At 54.6% G+C, this 15,105-nt stretch overlaps 2 protein-coding genes across 3 annotated transcripts in view; one reads left to right on the top strand and one right to left on the bottom strand.

Annotated features, from left to right (window-relative positions):
• The first annotated feature begins 518 nt into the window (after window positions 1-518).
• On the top strand, window positions 519-3,508 carry GP9 (glycoprotein IX platelet). Of its 2 annotated transcripts, none has more exons than XM_036911366.2 (2): window positions 519-606; window positions 1,616-3,508. In XM_036911366.2, the coding sequence occupies exon 2, from the start codon at window positions 1,624-1,626 to the stop codon at window positions 2,149-2,151; it is 528 nt and encodes a 175-aa protein (XP_036767261.2). In that variant the 5' UTR covers window positions 519-606; window positions 1,616-1,623; the 3' UTR covers window positions 2,152-3,508. The 2 variants fall into 2 exon arrangements, with proteins under 2 accessions (XP_036767261.2, XP_036767260.2); XM_036911365.2 differs by having other exon boundaries at window positions 1,612-3,508.
• Window positions 3,509-9,952: 6,444 nt separating this feature from the next.
• The window catches only part of RAB43 (RAB43, member RAS oncogene family), a 31,970-nt gene continuing 26,817 nt past the window's right edge, over window positions 9,953-15,105 (bottom strand). Inside the window, exon 3 of the mRNA XM_036911527.2 lies at window positions 9,953-13,920. Within this exon, the coding sequence (XP_036767422.1) occupies window positions 13,670-13,920 (251 nt within the window). The 3' untranslated portion in view covers window positions 9,953-13,669. The remainder of the gene's footprint in view (window positions 13,921-15,105) is intronic.

The following is a 15,105-nucleotide window of genomic DNA, read 5'->3' as shown; positions in this document are numbered from 1 at the left end:
GTTGCTGAAGATGTAATGGCACCAAAAGGAGACTTTCTCCTGCCTATTCAGGACCAAAGAAAATGAAACACGGATAGGCTCCCGCATAGGCTTCTCAGCCATGGCAGCTGTCCACCCTACACCAATGTGAGGCAAGCAGAAGAGGGACTATTGCTCCCATTTTACAGATGAGGAAAACTGAGGCTTGGAGGAACAACCAGCAGAGCCACTCGCCTCCAGGGTCTCCTCCTCTTCCAGGAAGCCTTCCCCACCTCCTGGGACCCTGTAAGGGGGCCTCCTCGGCTCTCCCACAGACCCTGTAACTGAGGCCTCTCGAGGCACTGGTGATACAGTGGGATGCACTGTGGGGACCCCCACAACCACTTCCGTAACCTGGGGATGATCTGCAGTTCTGCGGCCAAGGCCCAGGGACCCCAAAGGCCCCCTGTTTCTCTGGAGATAGTCTCTTCAGGGCTGCACTTGGGGGATAAGCCAGGCTATTTGCACCATTTCCTTCCTCCCACTCAAGCAGTGGCCACCATCAGCTGCCTTACACTGAACTGCCACCTTGGCCTCAAGCAGACCGTTCAGGCCACAGAAAGGGTGTGTGGACTGCAGGCCCCACAGGTAAGTGGCCCTCCTCACTACCCAGCTCCATCTCCCGCACCGCGGGCCCCTGCCAGAGACAAGGGGACAAGGCTGGCAGGGGGAGGGAGGCAGCTCTCCAGCGGCCCCTTGGCACTCCCCTCTGGCAGACGGGGCATTCGCTCTCAGACACCGGCTCCTTGGTTGAGCCAAGGTTCATTGGTTTATCCACGGTAAACTCCCTGGAAGCTGGCTGTGGTCGGGGGACTTGTCTTGAGAAGGGGAAACAGTTGTGGAGGGAAGGCCAGGCATAAGCCTGGAGCCCACAAGATCTGAGTTTGAGTCTGTTCTTTCACACAGACTCTGCCCAAGTCCCCCCCAGTCCCTGGGCCTCAATGTCCCCAATTCTCAGTGTTACCCTAGAGGAGTGGCTTTCCAGAGGGCGCCCCTTCTGGGTTCCCTTCCCTGTCCCCAGCTCAACACCCTCATTCTGCTGTTTTCTGTATCAGGTATGATGGAAGAGCTAACTTAGCCATGGGCAAGCCGTCTGAAACTGACGGGACAAGGTGGTCTAGGAAGTCACACCACCGGCCTGTCCCCAGGCTTACAGGTGGGGGCTGGGAGCAGCCGGGGAGGAGCTCTCCAAGGCCCTTTCCTGGGCTCTGGGGGCCAGGACCCAGGACTGCAAGTCATTTAGCAGGGATCTGCTCCCCTCAGCCCTGAGCAGGGGCTGGGGTCTCTGTTAGGGGCCAGGAGGTCCCTTCCCCTTAAGGGCAAGAATGTTCTTACCTCACTCCCCTCCCCTGCCACAGCCACAGCTACACTCACCTCCCACCTTTCAAGTGACAGCCAGGCCTGGGTTGGGCACACTTCACTTCCTTCAATCTTCACCACCCCATTTCACAGAGGAGAGACTGAGGCCGGCATTGGGGGGTGAGCTGTCTCTTGTCCCAGGTCAGGTCCCACTATGCCCATGAGACCCACTAGCCCTTGGGAAGGGGTGCAGGCTGCCAGGCCCTTCTCCACCTCACAGCCCTCTCTCCCCAGCCAGCCTGCACAATGCCCACCTGGAGGGCCCTGTTCCTGCTCTGGGCTGCCGCGGAGGCCACCACAGACTGCCCTGCACAGTGCACCTGCCAGGCCCTGGAAACCATGGGGCTGTGGGTGGACTGCAGGGGGCGGGGGCTCACAGCCCTGCCCACCCTGCCAGCCCACACCCGCAACCTCCTGCTGGCCAACAATAGCCTTAGCTCCGTGCCTGCAGGCGCCTTTGACTACCTGCCCCAGCTGCAGACCCTCGACGTGACACAGAACCCCTGGCACTGTGACTGTAGCCTCACGTACCTGCGCCTCTGGCTGGAGGACCACATGCCCGAGGCCCTGCTGCATGTCCGCTGTGCCAGCCCCCACTTTGCCACCTCCCGCCCGCTGGGCCTGCTGACTGGCTATGAGCTGGGCAATTGCGGCTGGCAGCTGCAGTCATCCTGGGCCCACCCGGGGATCTGGTGGGATGTGGCTCTCGTTGTCATGGCCACACTGGGCCTGGCTCTCCTGGCTGGCCTGCTGTGCGTGACCCCAAATTCCTAGACTGAGCCCAGACCTCTGGGGTCACCCCCAGGCCAGGCAGCCAGGCCCTGAGCCTCTCCCCAGATGCCACCAGCCCTGGTCAGCCCATAACTCAAAGTAAACTGGCTGCTCAGCCATTTTATCCAAGCTCAGATTTTTTAATTTTTTCCCCTCTCAGCATTCAAGTCTGGCTCCTCCTAGAAACTTGGGTCCATTGTGTTAGAACCAGATATCAGTTGGAGCTCCTCTGTTCCCCAGGTTCCTGGTAAAACAGGCTGTCCTGCCTCCCCACCAGCCACCCCCAAGCACGATCTCTGGATGCCTGAGGCCTTCCCCGGGGCCTACCAGGTCCCGCGGCCCCAGTTCTCACACCCTCGTCTGTCCACCGGCACCTGCTTCCCACACAGGCCACCCAGACTGATTTCACATCACTCTTCAGCCCCTGTCTGAATTCCACAGAAAGCTGGTTCTCACAACACAGCAGGAAGTGGAGACCCTGGGCAGGAAGAAAGGAGGGGCTTCCAGCTCTGCAACAGGTGGACCTTGAAAAGCTAGTCCTTGTTCTGAAAATGGCCTTTAGCCATTCTGCCCCAGCCACGAAGCCGTCTGGGCTCACCTGGGCCCTTTCCCTTCTCCTCTCCTACACGCTTTCTCTCCTCTCCTTCCTCTTTACCCCTCTTCTTCAGAAACAAAACAACAAACTCCTCCCTTGCTCAGGGAAACAACTGCCCTCAAAGCGCTGACATCAGACACACGCAAAGTCTGGACTCCCAGTTCCACCCCAAGCAACAGTCACCAAATTCTTCCAACAAGACCCTTTTCTCCCTCAGAGGAATTCTAGTGCCAGCAGTTTAGATAAACTTCTCTCCACCAAATGAGATAACATTTACAGGCCCGCGACTGGCCAACCCAAATCCAAATATAATTACACCAAGGTCTTTCCCTCAAGGATCTCCACGTGGCTGGCCTGTGGCTCAGAGGGTGCCATGAGGAAGGCCACGGGGACACCAAGCACCACTGGAGGGCACTGACCCACCCAGGTGAGGCTGGAACAGGAGCCTCAAACTCAGGGGAGGGTCTGGGCAGTAGGTAGTGGTGGAGACTGCGGAAAACTAGAGCGCCCCCGTTTCATCCAAAGAGGCATGGTCGAACGCTGCCATGAGGACACAGGGACCCAGAATGTCTTCCCACCCTTCCAGAGAGGCTGGAAATCTAAATGTTTACGTGAAACCCCCAACTTATTCAAGCATTGGCAACTAAATAAAAAAATTGATTATTTTCAACTATATCAAAATCTGATTATGTCTAACAGGACAAATAAGACATGTTCATTGACTAGATGGAGCCCACAGGCTGAGAGTCTGATTTCCATGTGAGCCATCAGCTGTGACACAGCTGCCTCATGAGAGCAGGAGAAGCTGGCATCTATACCGGGTGTAGGGCTAGTACATGCCAGGCCCTGCATGAAGCACATCGCATGAACTTCCTCAGTACCCCAAGAAATCCCTGAGGAAGGTACTGCTCCCCAATACCCCACACTGTGTGGACACTAGCCCAGGGCCCCGACAGGCACCTGATAGGATGGCCCAGACAGGTCCCCTTCCACACCTAAAAAGTGCCCCTTTGAAAGCCTGCTGGCGTATGGAGCCCCCAAGAACTAAGGTCCTTCAACCCCAAGTTCCCTAGTGGGATGCCCCTTAAATGTTGCCTCTACTTCTTCCTGAGGCCAGTGTAGGTGGCCACAGGTCTGGCCCAACAGCGATGACAGGACTTGATCCTAGTGGCCGAGCAGCTCGGTCTGTGAGATCCAGCAGGAGCCCAGAGAGCCCATTGTCACCCGCAAAGGGGATGACTCCCTGAGGGTGGGCGGAGTGGAGGGTCACCCAGCAGCCCGGCAGGGACTTCCACGAGCAGATGATGGAATCACACAAGAGCCCCACAGAAACGGGTCCACTGGGAACCTCGATTCGCCATCTCCATCCTCCCCATGGTCTCCTTCCAATCCAGCAAGGCCACCACAGAGCATGTGCAGCATCCCCACCAGCTCCACAGCCACCAGCCCCAGCACCAACACCTCCCACCACATGGCCAGCTCTCCCCCACTGGCCACCACTGTCCCCTGTAGGACCATAGTGGCCACCAATATGCCCCGCCCCTGGCCGCTCACCTTCACCTGGAGCACTGGCCACCTGCACCAGTCCTGGCCTGCACACCAGCCTCCCACTCACCCCTCCACCCCCACCATTTCCCTATCACCACCCCCCACCGCCATCCCCATCACCTCTGTCACACTAGCACCAACCACCCATGGACCTTATTCCTGTTATAAAAGTAAACGCCATCTCTATCACCACCGTCAAGCGATCCCCACAGTCACCATGACATCAGCCTCCCAATCATCTCCTTTGTCAGTACTTTCACAATCCAGCTGCACTGGGGGATTTGCAGAGGTAATTTGTACCAGCTACTGTGACAACCACACCGCCTTGCTGGTGGCTTACCTCAGTCCAGGCTTGCTGCCCGCTCACCCTGTACCATGGCCAGCTGCCCACCAGGAGGCCTCCTGCCAAGCCCTCTGCTGGTCTTCTGCATTCCTCTGGCCCCAGGTGAGCAGGGAACGCAAAGGGATGCAGGGATGGTGGCGGGCAGGCGGCCGGCCGGAAGCGGTGTGGACGACCTTCACAAGCAGCTCTTTCTAGAACCCTGAAGTCACTGTCCCACCCTGCCTGCAATAGTGGCCTGGACCCGTGCTCCTCCTGTGCGCCCAGCAACAGAGCGGAGGGGGCATGCACACTCGGTCTCCCAAGGACTCCACGTTGGGCCTGCATGGACCCTCACCCTCTCCAGCCCGATGATGACACCTCAAACTACATGAGGAAAAATTTCCTTGCTGGACAAAGAATACATTCCACCTCAGGGAAGGGGCCTGGGCCAGTCCCTGTGCGTGCGCCCGAGACAGCAGATCGCAGAAGGTGGAAGGCTCTGTCCTCGCTCGGCTCTGCCCGAGGTGGGGAACAGCCCGTTCGTGGCCCGGGGACCCTTCTAGCAATGGAGACTGACTCCACAGGGTCATCCAAGAAAAGGCAAAGCTGTGAAACAGTTGGTGAGGTCTCAGGGAATGCAATCCAGGAACATAGATTCGGGAATGTTAACCTTGGAAATAAAACTGTCACTTACCTTACCGGCAAAAATGGTTTAGTTTTTGTTTTTTCAGGTATAGCAGAGAACTACAATTCAGGACAGAGTCGCTACAGCAAAACCATTAAGGAGTGGAAAACAGAAGAGAGGATCGCTCCTTTATAGATGAGAGGGGAAGGCTTGGGGGGCCCATTATAAACAAAAAGTCTATTGGAGGAAACTGGGAGTTTGCAGCATCATGGCTTTTCATTGGCTGAGTTTTGCCAGCTTTTCACTGGCTAGTCTGTTGCTGGCGGGTAGAGAAAGCTTCCTTCCTTCTACAAGCTAGTCAAGGAGGAGGTGAGGTGGCAGCTGCATCTTGCTTAGGTCCAATCTTCCCGTCGGGTCTGTAATTGATGACTAGTGTTAGGGTGTGAGAGCTCCCCCTGCTGGCCTCCTGACTCCATCTTAGTGAGGTTTCCCTTTATTAATTTTATTAATAAATAAAATTTATTTTACTATAAAATAAAGTAGAAAGGACAGTTTACTTGTCCTCTGTTGACAGAGATACAATTGATCCAACATTCTCCTTTACAAATAGTGCTGCAGGGGCCAACTTGTATACCTGTGTGATTATTTTACTAGATCACTAGTTCCCTAAGTGGGGTTCCAGGGACCCCTGGGGGGGGGTCTGAGACTCAGGGGCTTCATAAGTTCAAAACTGTTTCCATAAAATAAGACATTATTAGCCTTTTTCATTCTCATTCTCTCAAATTAAAAACTCCCTTAAAATCAAAGGGAATTTTCCAGAGCCTACACAATGTATGGTTTCAAAATAGATTGACTGCAGAAGCGGACATGGGGATCTGGCTAATTTATATTAAGCCAGATATTAAAGAGATTTGCAAAAATGTTGAACAATGGCACAACTCACAAATTTTTTTGTTTTGTTTGAAACATACCTATTTTTATTAAAACATTTTATTTTTGTTAATGTCCTTGAGTTTATCCACACAATTTTGAGTGAACACACAAATATTTTTAAATGTTCTCTGCTTTATTTTCACTCTCTGTAAACTATTGATAGATCTAACCCACATAAGGAAAATCTCTTTGTGGCCCTCAAAATTTCTGAGGAATTAAAATTTAAATTAAAAATTTAAGAGGAGTCCTGAGAAGACAAAATTTGAGAACAGCTGCTCTAGACCAAGGTATTCTGAGTCTTTCAATGAATACTACATCATAAATAGTTGTGAATGTTATGTTGTTTTCATGACTCTTTCAAAGTATATTGTGTCTTTCTATTACAAAGATAGTATCTATTCATTATTTCAAAAAAACAACAGGAAACAACAGGGAAGTGTAGAAAAGTAGAAGGTAGACCCAGTGCTCCCAACCCAATCAGCGATTCTCCTGTGATCAGCACTTCAACATTGTCTAAAATACACTGCAACGAGGGATGGCTGCCCCAGAATTTCCCTTTTTATAGAAATAAGGCTGCCATGGATATTTCTGTGCACAGAGGTTTTATTTTTAAGCTTTGTTCCTTCCGATAGCTTTCCATAAGGGCTGTTATTTTCCGAAACATCCACCCAGACTCACATCCCCTTTGTCGAATTAAACCTGAGTAGAGGGTAGTTACCACAGCAGCCATGGTCTGAAACCTGAGGCTCCCTCTCTGGATTTTGAGGGGCTAAGGCACGACCCAGAGCCTGATGCCCCACGGGTCAAATCTTCTCTCTGCTGCTCACTGAATGCGCATTAGACTCTCTTAAGAATGCATACAGAAATCTCTCAAAAAACATTAGGCTCCTTCATCTCAGGTGGCTGTAACCACCATCCTGATAAAAGCTTGAAGCTCTTAGGAGACATGGGAATTGGGCAGCCTTCAGCTAGCCACCTACTAACCGCCAACGAAGCACATATTTGGGTCTATATGTGAAATCTGTATCTTTTCCAACAAATGAGTCTAAGCTTAAAGTGGCCAGGGATCCAGAAAAGATCAAGAACCCCTATTAGGGGTGACAAGCTCAAATACTGCCAGATAGGGTTAGAGTTTGAATGGAAGAGGGCTGGGTGTTAGGCTGACCCAGGTGACCCCACTGACCCCATCCACAGGCCCTGGCTATGGCCAGAGCCTTGAAAGGAGCCAACCTGCAGCCCTTTACCCTTGATGTCCACAGATGAAGCTGGCACTTGTACAAAGGAAGGAAAATACACTTAATCCAAAGGTAAATGGGAAAGAACCTTCATGGTTTCTATTTTAAAAAGAATGTAAAAACTTCTGAGATGTCAGGGCCTGCCCGTGGTGGGGTGCACAAGCTGTGCAGAGCAGTGCTCCTGAAATTGTTAACATGCAAACAAATCCCCTACAGATCTTGCTAAAATCCAGGTGCTGACTCAGGAGCTCTGGGGTAGAGGTTGATTCTGCATTTCCAACAAACTCCTGGATGATGCCACCGTGAGCAGAAGGCTGGAGCATGCTGGCTAGGCTCACCCAGCTCCCAGGAGCCGGCTCCCAGGCCCCTGACCACCAACGTCTCCTTACCTCCTCTCCCAGGTCCCCACTTCCTGGCGGCCACACCTCCCCTGAGTCCCCTCAGCCCAGCACAGAGCTCCTCCAGCTCCCTGAGAGATACCACTGTCACTGTAATGATGAATAAATGAGCAGCTTTGAATTTGATATGAAGGGTCAAAAACTCCGACTCTGCATCCGTTCCCTGGCTGCCTGTCCTGAGGCAACGGAGAGCCCAGCAATAGTAGCCCAGGTGTGGGAGGGGTGGGCCTCGCTCACCTGGGGGCTGAGGTGGGTGGGCAGAGCCCACCATGCCTGGAAGAGGGGGTTGGCGAGCACCTGGAGTGCGGGGTGGTGGAAGCGCGAGCTGGGTCTGCTCTCTCCAGGGTGGGGGAGTAATGGCACAGGCTGCAGCCCCAAGGGCAGTGGCGAGACTCCCCATCCCCTGCCCTGGAGGGGCCCCCCAGTGTGTGGGAATCAGCAGCAGGCACAGGCGCCTGTCATTTGGGGCAAGGTCCCAGCAAGGCGCTTGGGAACCGGAGGCCCTGCCTGGAGAGGCCCCCACCCGGAGCGGTTCAGCTGCTTAGGCGGGTCAGGGTCTGCCTGCCAGGGAAGCAGCTTCACGGGAAATGGCAGAGCCACGCAGGGCTGGGGATGGCCAGTGTTGGGGACAGAGCGGCCGGGCCTGGATGGTGTTGGCCTCTTGGGGGGGGGCCTGAGGGCAGCAGGGAGCCGAGCAGGGTCGGAGCAAAGGGGTGGCCTGGTCAGTGTGTGGCTTACCCTGGGAGGCTCCCTGCAGTCAGGTGTGGAGACAGGAGGCAGGAGCAGGGCAGGTGGAGGCTGTGTGGGGTGGGCAGGGGCCCAGGGAGGAAGGTGACCAGGGGGGGACTTCTGAGCTGTGGGGATGAGAGGGACGTGAGTGGGACGGGGCACCTTGTGTCCAGGCTTCCCTGGTCTGAGCCTCAGGGGACATGGGGCCCGGCTCAGACAGGCCTAGTTCTGGGGTTTTCTTCAAAGGGGCACACGTGGGCGTGGGGCCCACTGGGGCACAGGGCCCTGGGTGAGAGCAGGACACTCAAACAACAGGCATTTCTCCCTGGAAGTGGTAGTTGCTGGCGAGTGCCAGGTGTGTGAGCCATCTGGGATGCCCAGGGCTCTAGGCCCTCCTCATTCAGTCAGTGGAATTGAGGCTTCTACTGCTGGGGACACAGATGGAAACAGGAGCCCGCTGTTCCAGCCTGCTTATGGAGCTCCTCTCTGCCTGGTTATCGCCTGGTGGCTTCCTGAGATGCAGGCAGGACAGGAATTAGAGTCCTGAATTTGAGGAAACCAAGGCTCTGAGTACACATGACTTGCCCAAGGTCACACACCAGTCAGGACAGACCTGGGATCTGAATGGAGTTTAGTCTGCCCCCTACAATGTCTGTTTTAGAACAAGGCTGTAGGGCAAGGGCGGTACCCCCTGGCCACCACTGGCAGCCTCCCCATGCTCTCATCCTTCCTCCATGTCAGCAGAGGCCCCTTTCACAGGCAACCAGGAACAGACCCTAGATTATCTCAGTGGGCTACGGACTCATGGGCTTCCTGGTGCCAGGGGCCTGATGCAGGCACTCACGTAGTTCTTTGAGCACCTACTGTATGCCTGGGAAGAGCAGTGAGCAGGACCAGCCCAGCCTTCACGGGGCTCTCAGATCCTGACCTGGGGAAGTTTTAGTTCCATGTTGGCTGCAAGGCACTCTCAAGCCCTGAGCCTGTTGGCTTTTCTGCAAAATGCAGGGGTAGAACATCTCCCTTACAGGGTTGGAGAAGTGAGGAGCACGGGGCCTGGTGGCCCAGAAATCACCAAACAGTATTTCTCAGCCTACCTGCCCAACACAAACCCAACTGAAGAAACCTGTGGCCCAGAGAGGTGCAGTGACTTGCCCAAGGTCACACAGGTATGTGACCAAACCCCTGCCCATTAGGCACCAACTGCCTCTTGGCACAAGGATCCCTTATTGGTCTGGGACCCAGAGAGGTTTTAACAGGGCTCCCAACAATGGACAGTTGTGTCTGCCCACCCACCCACACACCTACTCCAGGCCTGGAGACTGGTCAACGGAAGCCTGCTGGGCATGTGGGACCATCTGTGGGGATGTGGCCACCTGGGCCAGCTCCTGGTTGAAGTGAGAGAACCAGTCTTGGGCACCATTGGCTTGTCACAAAAATCTGTTTAATGGTTTCGGAATGTGTATACTCTGGCTCTGCTGAGTTTCCATAAAGGCAACTTTTCCATGTTTTAAAAAATAGATTTGCTATAAAGATTCATATATCATAAATAGGTATCGTGAAAAATTCCCAAATGCAAATGGCATCCTTGGGCTGACTGAGTTCTTCCCCACCTCCCAGTTGCCCAGGCTGGCAGGGCTCAGATGGTCCGAGGGCACGGCCTCCTGGGAAAGAGTAACTGAATTCAATATGAATTAGGAGCTTCCTCCAGCACCATGCCTGCTGGGATCTGTGTCCTTGGGGCCTAAACCCTCCGCTGGGAGGACAGGGGATCCATCTGTCTGGCTTAGGAGTCCAGATCAATGTCCCTTGCCTGACCCACTGCGCTTGTATTAAACACCAGCCTCTTGTTCTCCCTCTAGACCAGGCCCCACCAGCCCCACCCAGGTCACAGATGGCCCTCCTCCAGCTTGGTGGCTGCCAGGACACTTCCTGGCCCTCCATCTGGCCCCAGTCCCCTGCCCCCTCTTCTGTACTCTAGCCACTGCCTCACCTGCTCTGTTCTTGGGTAATTTATAAACAAAGGAAGAGATTAAACTGTTCTTTTACCCCAGAGGCCCTGGGCTGCTGAAGAGGAAACAGGGGTGGGTCTTGTTTTGTCTCACCTACTTCCCCATTTTCTCAGACCCATGTCAGAGCCTCACTAAGGCCCAGAGAGGTAGTGAGGCCCCCATGCAGCATGCGGCTATCATTATATCCAGGGCCAGGCCTGAGCATCAGCATGTGTGTCTGAGATGGAGGGCCCAGGAAGCATCTCTGATGGAACCTGTAGTGGCTTCAGCCCGGGAAGGTTGGTGGGGGGAGGGAAGGGTGGACCTCGCAGGCCAAGCCGGGCCTGGACGGTGGGGGAGCCATTCCTGCCAGAGGGTACTATGAGCAAGAGCCTGGCTCAGGGTGGTGCCCGTTCTCAGAGGTGTCCAGCTGGGCCACACGTGGGATTCTAAAAGTCATGAATAAGAGGGCAGAGTGGTGAGTCCAGAAGGGCAAGAGGCCAGCCTGGACAGAGGGTGCTCCTGGGAGACAAGAAGGTGCTGGAGAGAAGCTGGGGCACAGCTGTGGGGGCTCTGGACATTGCTGGAGTATGGACCACATACAGAGGGTCCCAGGGCACCCCAGACAGCTTGCAGGGGAGGGGACCAGGAGTGACCTTTCACATCTGCCAGGCTGACAGCCCCAGGAGGGTGGCTTGGAGTGATGGCAGCTGGGAGTCCAAGGTCCGAGGAGGGCGGTGAGGTGTCCAGGTGGGAGGATGAGGCCTGTCTGAACCAGAGGCGCAGAGGGCTCTGTGGTGGGATGGGGAGAGAAGGCAAGGTGCCCAAGGTGGCCCCCCGACATCTAGGCCAAACTCCTGGAGTGAGCTGCCTGGAGGGGGTAGCAAGAGGTGCAGAGAACGAGGCCCTGGGGAGAGGAAACCTCCCCCACCCCCATCTGAGGTAGGCCGGCTACTCTCTTCCCCCTTCCGAGCCAAGCCTGTGCTGCCTCCGGCCCCGGGGTCAGGAGGTACAGGGCTCAGTCCAAGGTGACCTCCGAGCCCATCACCATCCTACCCCCCCACCCCACCTCCCCGTTCCTGTGCCCACCCCAGATCCTCCCAGCAGCCCAGGGCCTTCCCCAGCCCTGAGGCAGGGCAGGCCAGCAAGGGGCAAAGGAGGCTTGCACCTGTGCTCAGTGGGGACTGGGGCCAGTCATAGGGTACAGGCCCCAGCCTCCGCTCTGAGACCCCTCACGTCTCCCCTTCTCCAAAGCAGCAGGTCTCTGCAAGGCCAGGCTTCATGAGCCTTCTCTTCCCACCTGGGCCTTGCTTAACTGCCCAGATCTGCTCAAATTATCAGCCCCTTGGCAGAGAGGGCATGGGGCTGGAAGACTTGACCTGGGCCTGAACAAGGCACCCCTTTAGGGAACCTCTCAGTGATGGGCACTTGCTACTTGGCAGGAGGAAGCCAGGCACTGCAGTGGAGGGACAAGACAGGGAGAGCCCCAGGTCCCTCTCAGCGCCATCCTATTAGCGAGGCTGCTGAGGAAGGACGCCAAGCAGCCCTCATGCTCCCAGCTCCCGTCCCGCCCCAGCCAACAGTGGGCTGATTCCCAGGAGTGTGGACCCCTGCTCAGCAGCTCCTGGCCCCGCCAGGCCACCATCCTTCCCCTGCGGACCAGGCTTGTCAGTCCCATGGCTGCCACCCTGCTCTCTCACCTCCGCCAGGGAATCCTGTCCTGCCCAGCCCCGCATCACCTCTATACAGGGCTGCAAAGCTCTGGCTTCTTGCTCTGCAGCCAGGCCTGCCTGGGAGGGGGCAACACAGACCATCGTGTGTGGGGTTGAAGCAAGGGAAGTCAGCTGGGGCTGTTGCTTGGCCGGCCCAGAGTGCAGCCTGGGCTCTGGGCTGCCTCCCCAAAATGAGACCTTGCCCACAGCCCGAGAGCAGTTTATATCTTGTGGCCCCCCCAAGGGGCTGGAGTGGGCTGACATGGAGGATGGCGTTGGCTTGGGAAGATCGACCCTGTGGCCCTCTGAGCTGTACTCCAGAGGACAGGGCTGCTTCCAAGAGCCCCAGAAACCCAGGCCCCTGCCTGCCTTCTGACCTCAGCACCCAGCACATTGAGGCTGTTTGGGCTGGTGGGCACAGGGCGATGAAATGGCCAGACCAGGACTGCCAGGCTTCACCGTTTTTGCTTGGGAAGCTCTCTAAGCCCTGAAAGGGGGGAGTTGATACTCTGAACACAGCAGGAAGGGTTTCTGGATGGGGTATGAGAGCGGGTGCCCTGACGGAGCCTCTTGGCCCTGCACCGCAGGGGCACAAGCTTTTACGTCCCCCCTGAAATGGTCCCGTTGCCATCTCATTCCCCTCCCCCAAACTTCTTAGAGCCAGTGCTGAAGAATTAGCTAGTTTTGCAACCTGAGTGGCAAAACTTTGGGCCTCAAGCCAGCAGACGGTCCGCACTTGGTCATGAGCCATGACCCCACACTTGTGCTGGTGAAAACAAGAAACTACATGAAAACCAGAAAACTTGAGAGGTCTTGCTAAGGCAGCTAGCTGGGCCCCAAGGTATCTGTGAGCTCAGAGCTGGCAGTGAAGGCAGGCAGGCTCCCCGCCTGGAAGGCGTCAGGGCCTCCCTGGAGCCGTGCTTAGGAACCGAGTCTCATGGGCTGGTTGCTCTTGCTCTCTACAGTTACAAAGGCCTGGAATGACCCAGAAGAGCCCCGGGCACCAGCCACACCCCTGGAAAGCAGCAACCTGCTGCCACAGCTGCAGCAGACTCCGGGGGTGAAATAGTCAAAACCAGGACGGTTGGAGCAGGGCAGACACACTCCGGGCCCCTCTCCCGCTGCGGTCCATACCAGCGGGCTCAGGCCAGTCCTGGAATGTAAGGACGTGGAGGGGACAGCCGCTGGCTGGCAGGAGGGGCCCCACACCCTGCCCTGCACCAACAGGCCTCCTGCACGAGGTACCCTGCTTCCGCCTTCCTTGATAGTAGCTTTCCCATCAAGCATCCAGGCCATGGGATGGAAAATTCCAGGATTTTATCCAGCTGCCCTAGAATGGCTGGTGTCCTGGAGGGCCAGCTCTGGAGGGCTGGGCTTGGCAGGCCAGAGACAGAGAGGTGGTGGGGAGGCCCCTGCCTGCCTGCTCTGCACCCCGGTCAGCACCCACAGCCCCAGCTCTCTCCGATGTCCTTGCTGTCCAGCTGGATGTGGTCAGTGCCTTTCTCACTGAGCAGGGGACCCCCGTGCCTCATGACCAGCTCTGTGGCCACCCTCACAAAGGCCTCCTCCACGTTGCTCGAGTCCTTGGCAGACGTCTCGATGGCACACAGGATGTCGTAGTGCTCTACGAGGCTCTGCGCCTCAGTCAGGGGCACCTCCCGGAGCTCACTGAGGTCCGACTTGTTTCCTGTAGGGGAAGGCCAGGTGCAGCTTTGGTGAGCCCACAGGTGCCAGGCAAGCCCTGTTCTACCTGGCAAGGCCGAGCTGAGACCTAGTGTCATCTACTGCTGTCAGCCACCAATAAACACAGTTGCACATGGTAATCTATCTTTAAAAACAAACTTTATTTTACAGCCCTTGTTGATAGATAGCCCTTAGTCTCTCTTTTCCCTCTTTTCTCTTTTTTATCTCTGCCAAAGGCTTTTATATTTCATTGCTTCTTCCTAAGAAACAGCAGTAAAGTTTGGTGAAAAGAATATGGTACTTTAGAGCTGGAAGAAGACCAGTAAAGAAACTCCAGCTCACTTGCTGTGTGACCATGGGTAAGTCACTTTGTCTGACTCAACTCCCCGATCTATGATGCAACCTTTGGCAGAGGAGGGATTACACAGGTGGCACTGGGCAGGCACTCCACCAGTGTGGTAGTTGACAAAGAAATCTGGCGTTGTTAATTTTTTTTTTTTGCTAAACTTTCATTTATGATTACTGTTTGGTCTCTCCTATTTTCCTTTGGAATTTTTTTATTCTCTATAAAATCATGGGTTTTGATTATTTTCCTTTTCTAATAGTAAGAACATACACTCTCACTTTACCTGGGAGTACAGCTTTGGCTTCTCCTATGAGTTTGGAGATGTTTCGTTATGTTCCAAATAATCTGATAAACTGCTTCTTGACCTAATTTCTAGAATTCTCTAAAGTGTTGAAGTGGTTGATTTTTGTAATGCGATTATAGGAAGGGCAAAAAAAAAAAAGATAAGCATCTATAAAGATCTAAAATGTCACTGGTTAGCCTTCAATGATGCAGCAACCAATTCGATTATGTGGAACTTATTTGGATCCTGATTTCAACAAAGTAAAAAAAAGCACATGTGCTATTTATGAGCAACTATAAATCAGAACACAGATAAGCTACTCGATTGTATTGAAGAAATGTCGATATTTTTTAGACACTAAATTGGTATTGTTATGTATTTTTTAAGTGCTTGTATTTCTTATAGATTCATGCTGGAATATTTCTAGATAAAATAGTTTGGTGTTGGGATTTGCCTCAAAATAATTCAAGGGAATGAAGGCGGGGATGAAATCAGACATGAGTTGCTAATTGCTGAAGCTGGGTGATGGGTATCTGGACACTATTGTGGGTATCATGCCA

This window comes from Manis pentadactyla, chromosome 1 (assembly GCF_030020395.1).
Source record: "Manis pentadactyla isolate mManPen7 chromosome 1, mManPen7.hap1, whole genome shotgun sequence".
Taxonomy (NCBI): Eukaryota; Metazoa; Chordata; class Mammalia; order Pholidota; family Manidae; genus Manis; species Manis pentadactyla.
Note: the sequence above shows the minus strand (reverse complement) of the source record. Positions and strands in the feature narration are given on the sequence as shown.

Bases quoted from the DNA above. Each gene is read 5' to 3' on its own strand.
- GP9 (XM_036911366.2), top strand. From the start codon at position 1,624: ATGCCCACCTGGAGGGCCCTGTTCCTGCTCTGGGCTGCCGCGGAGGCC.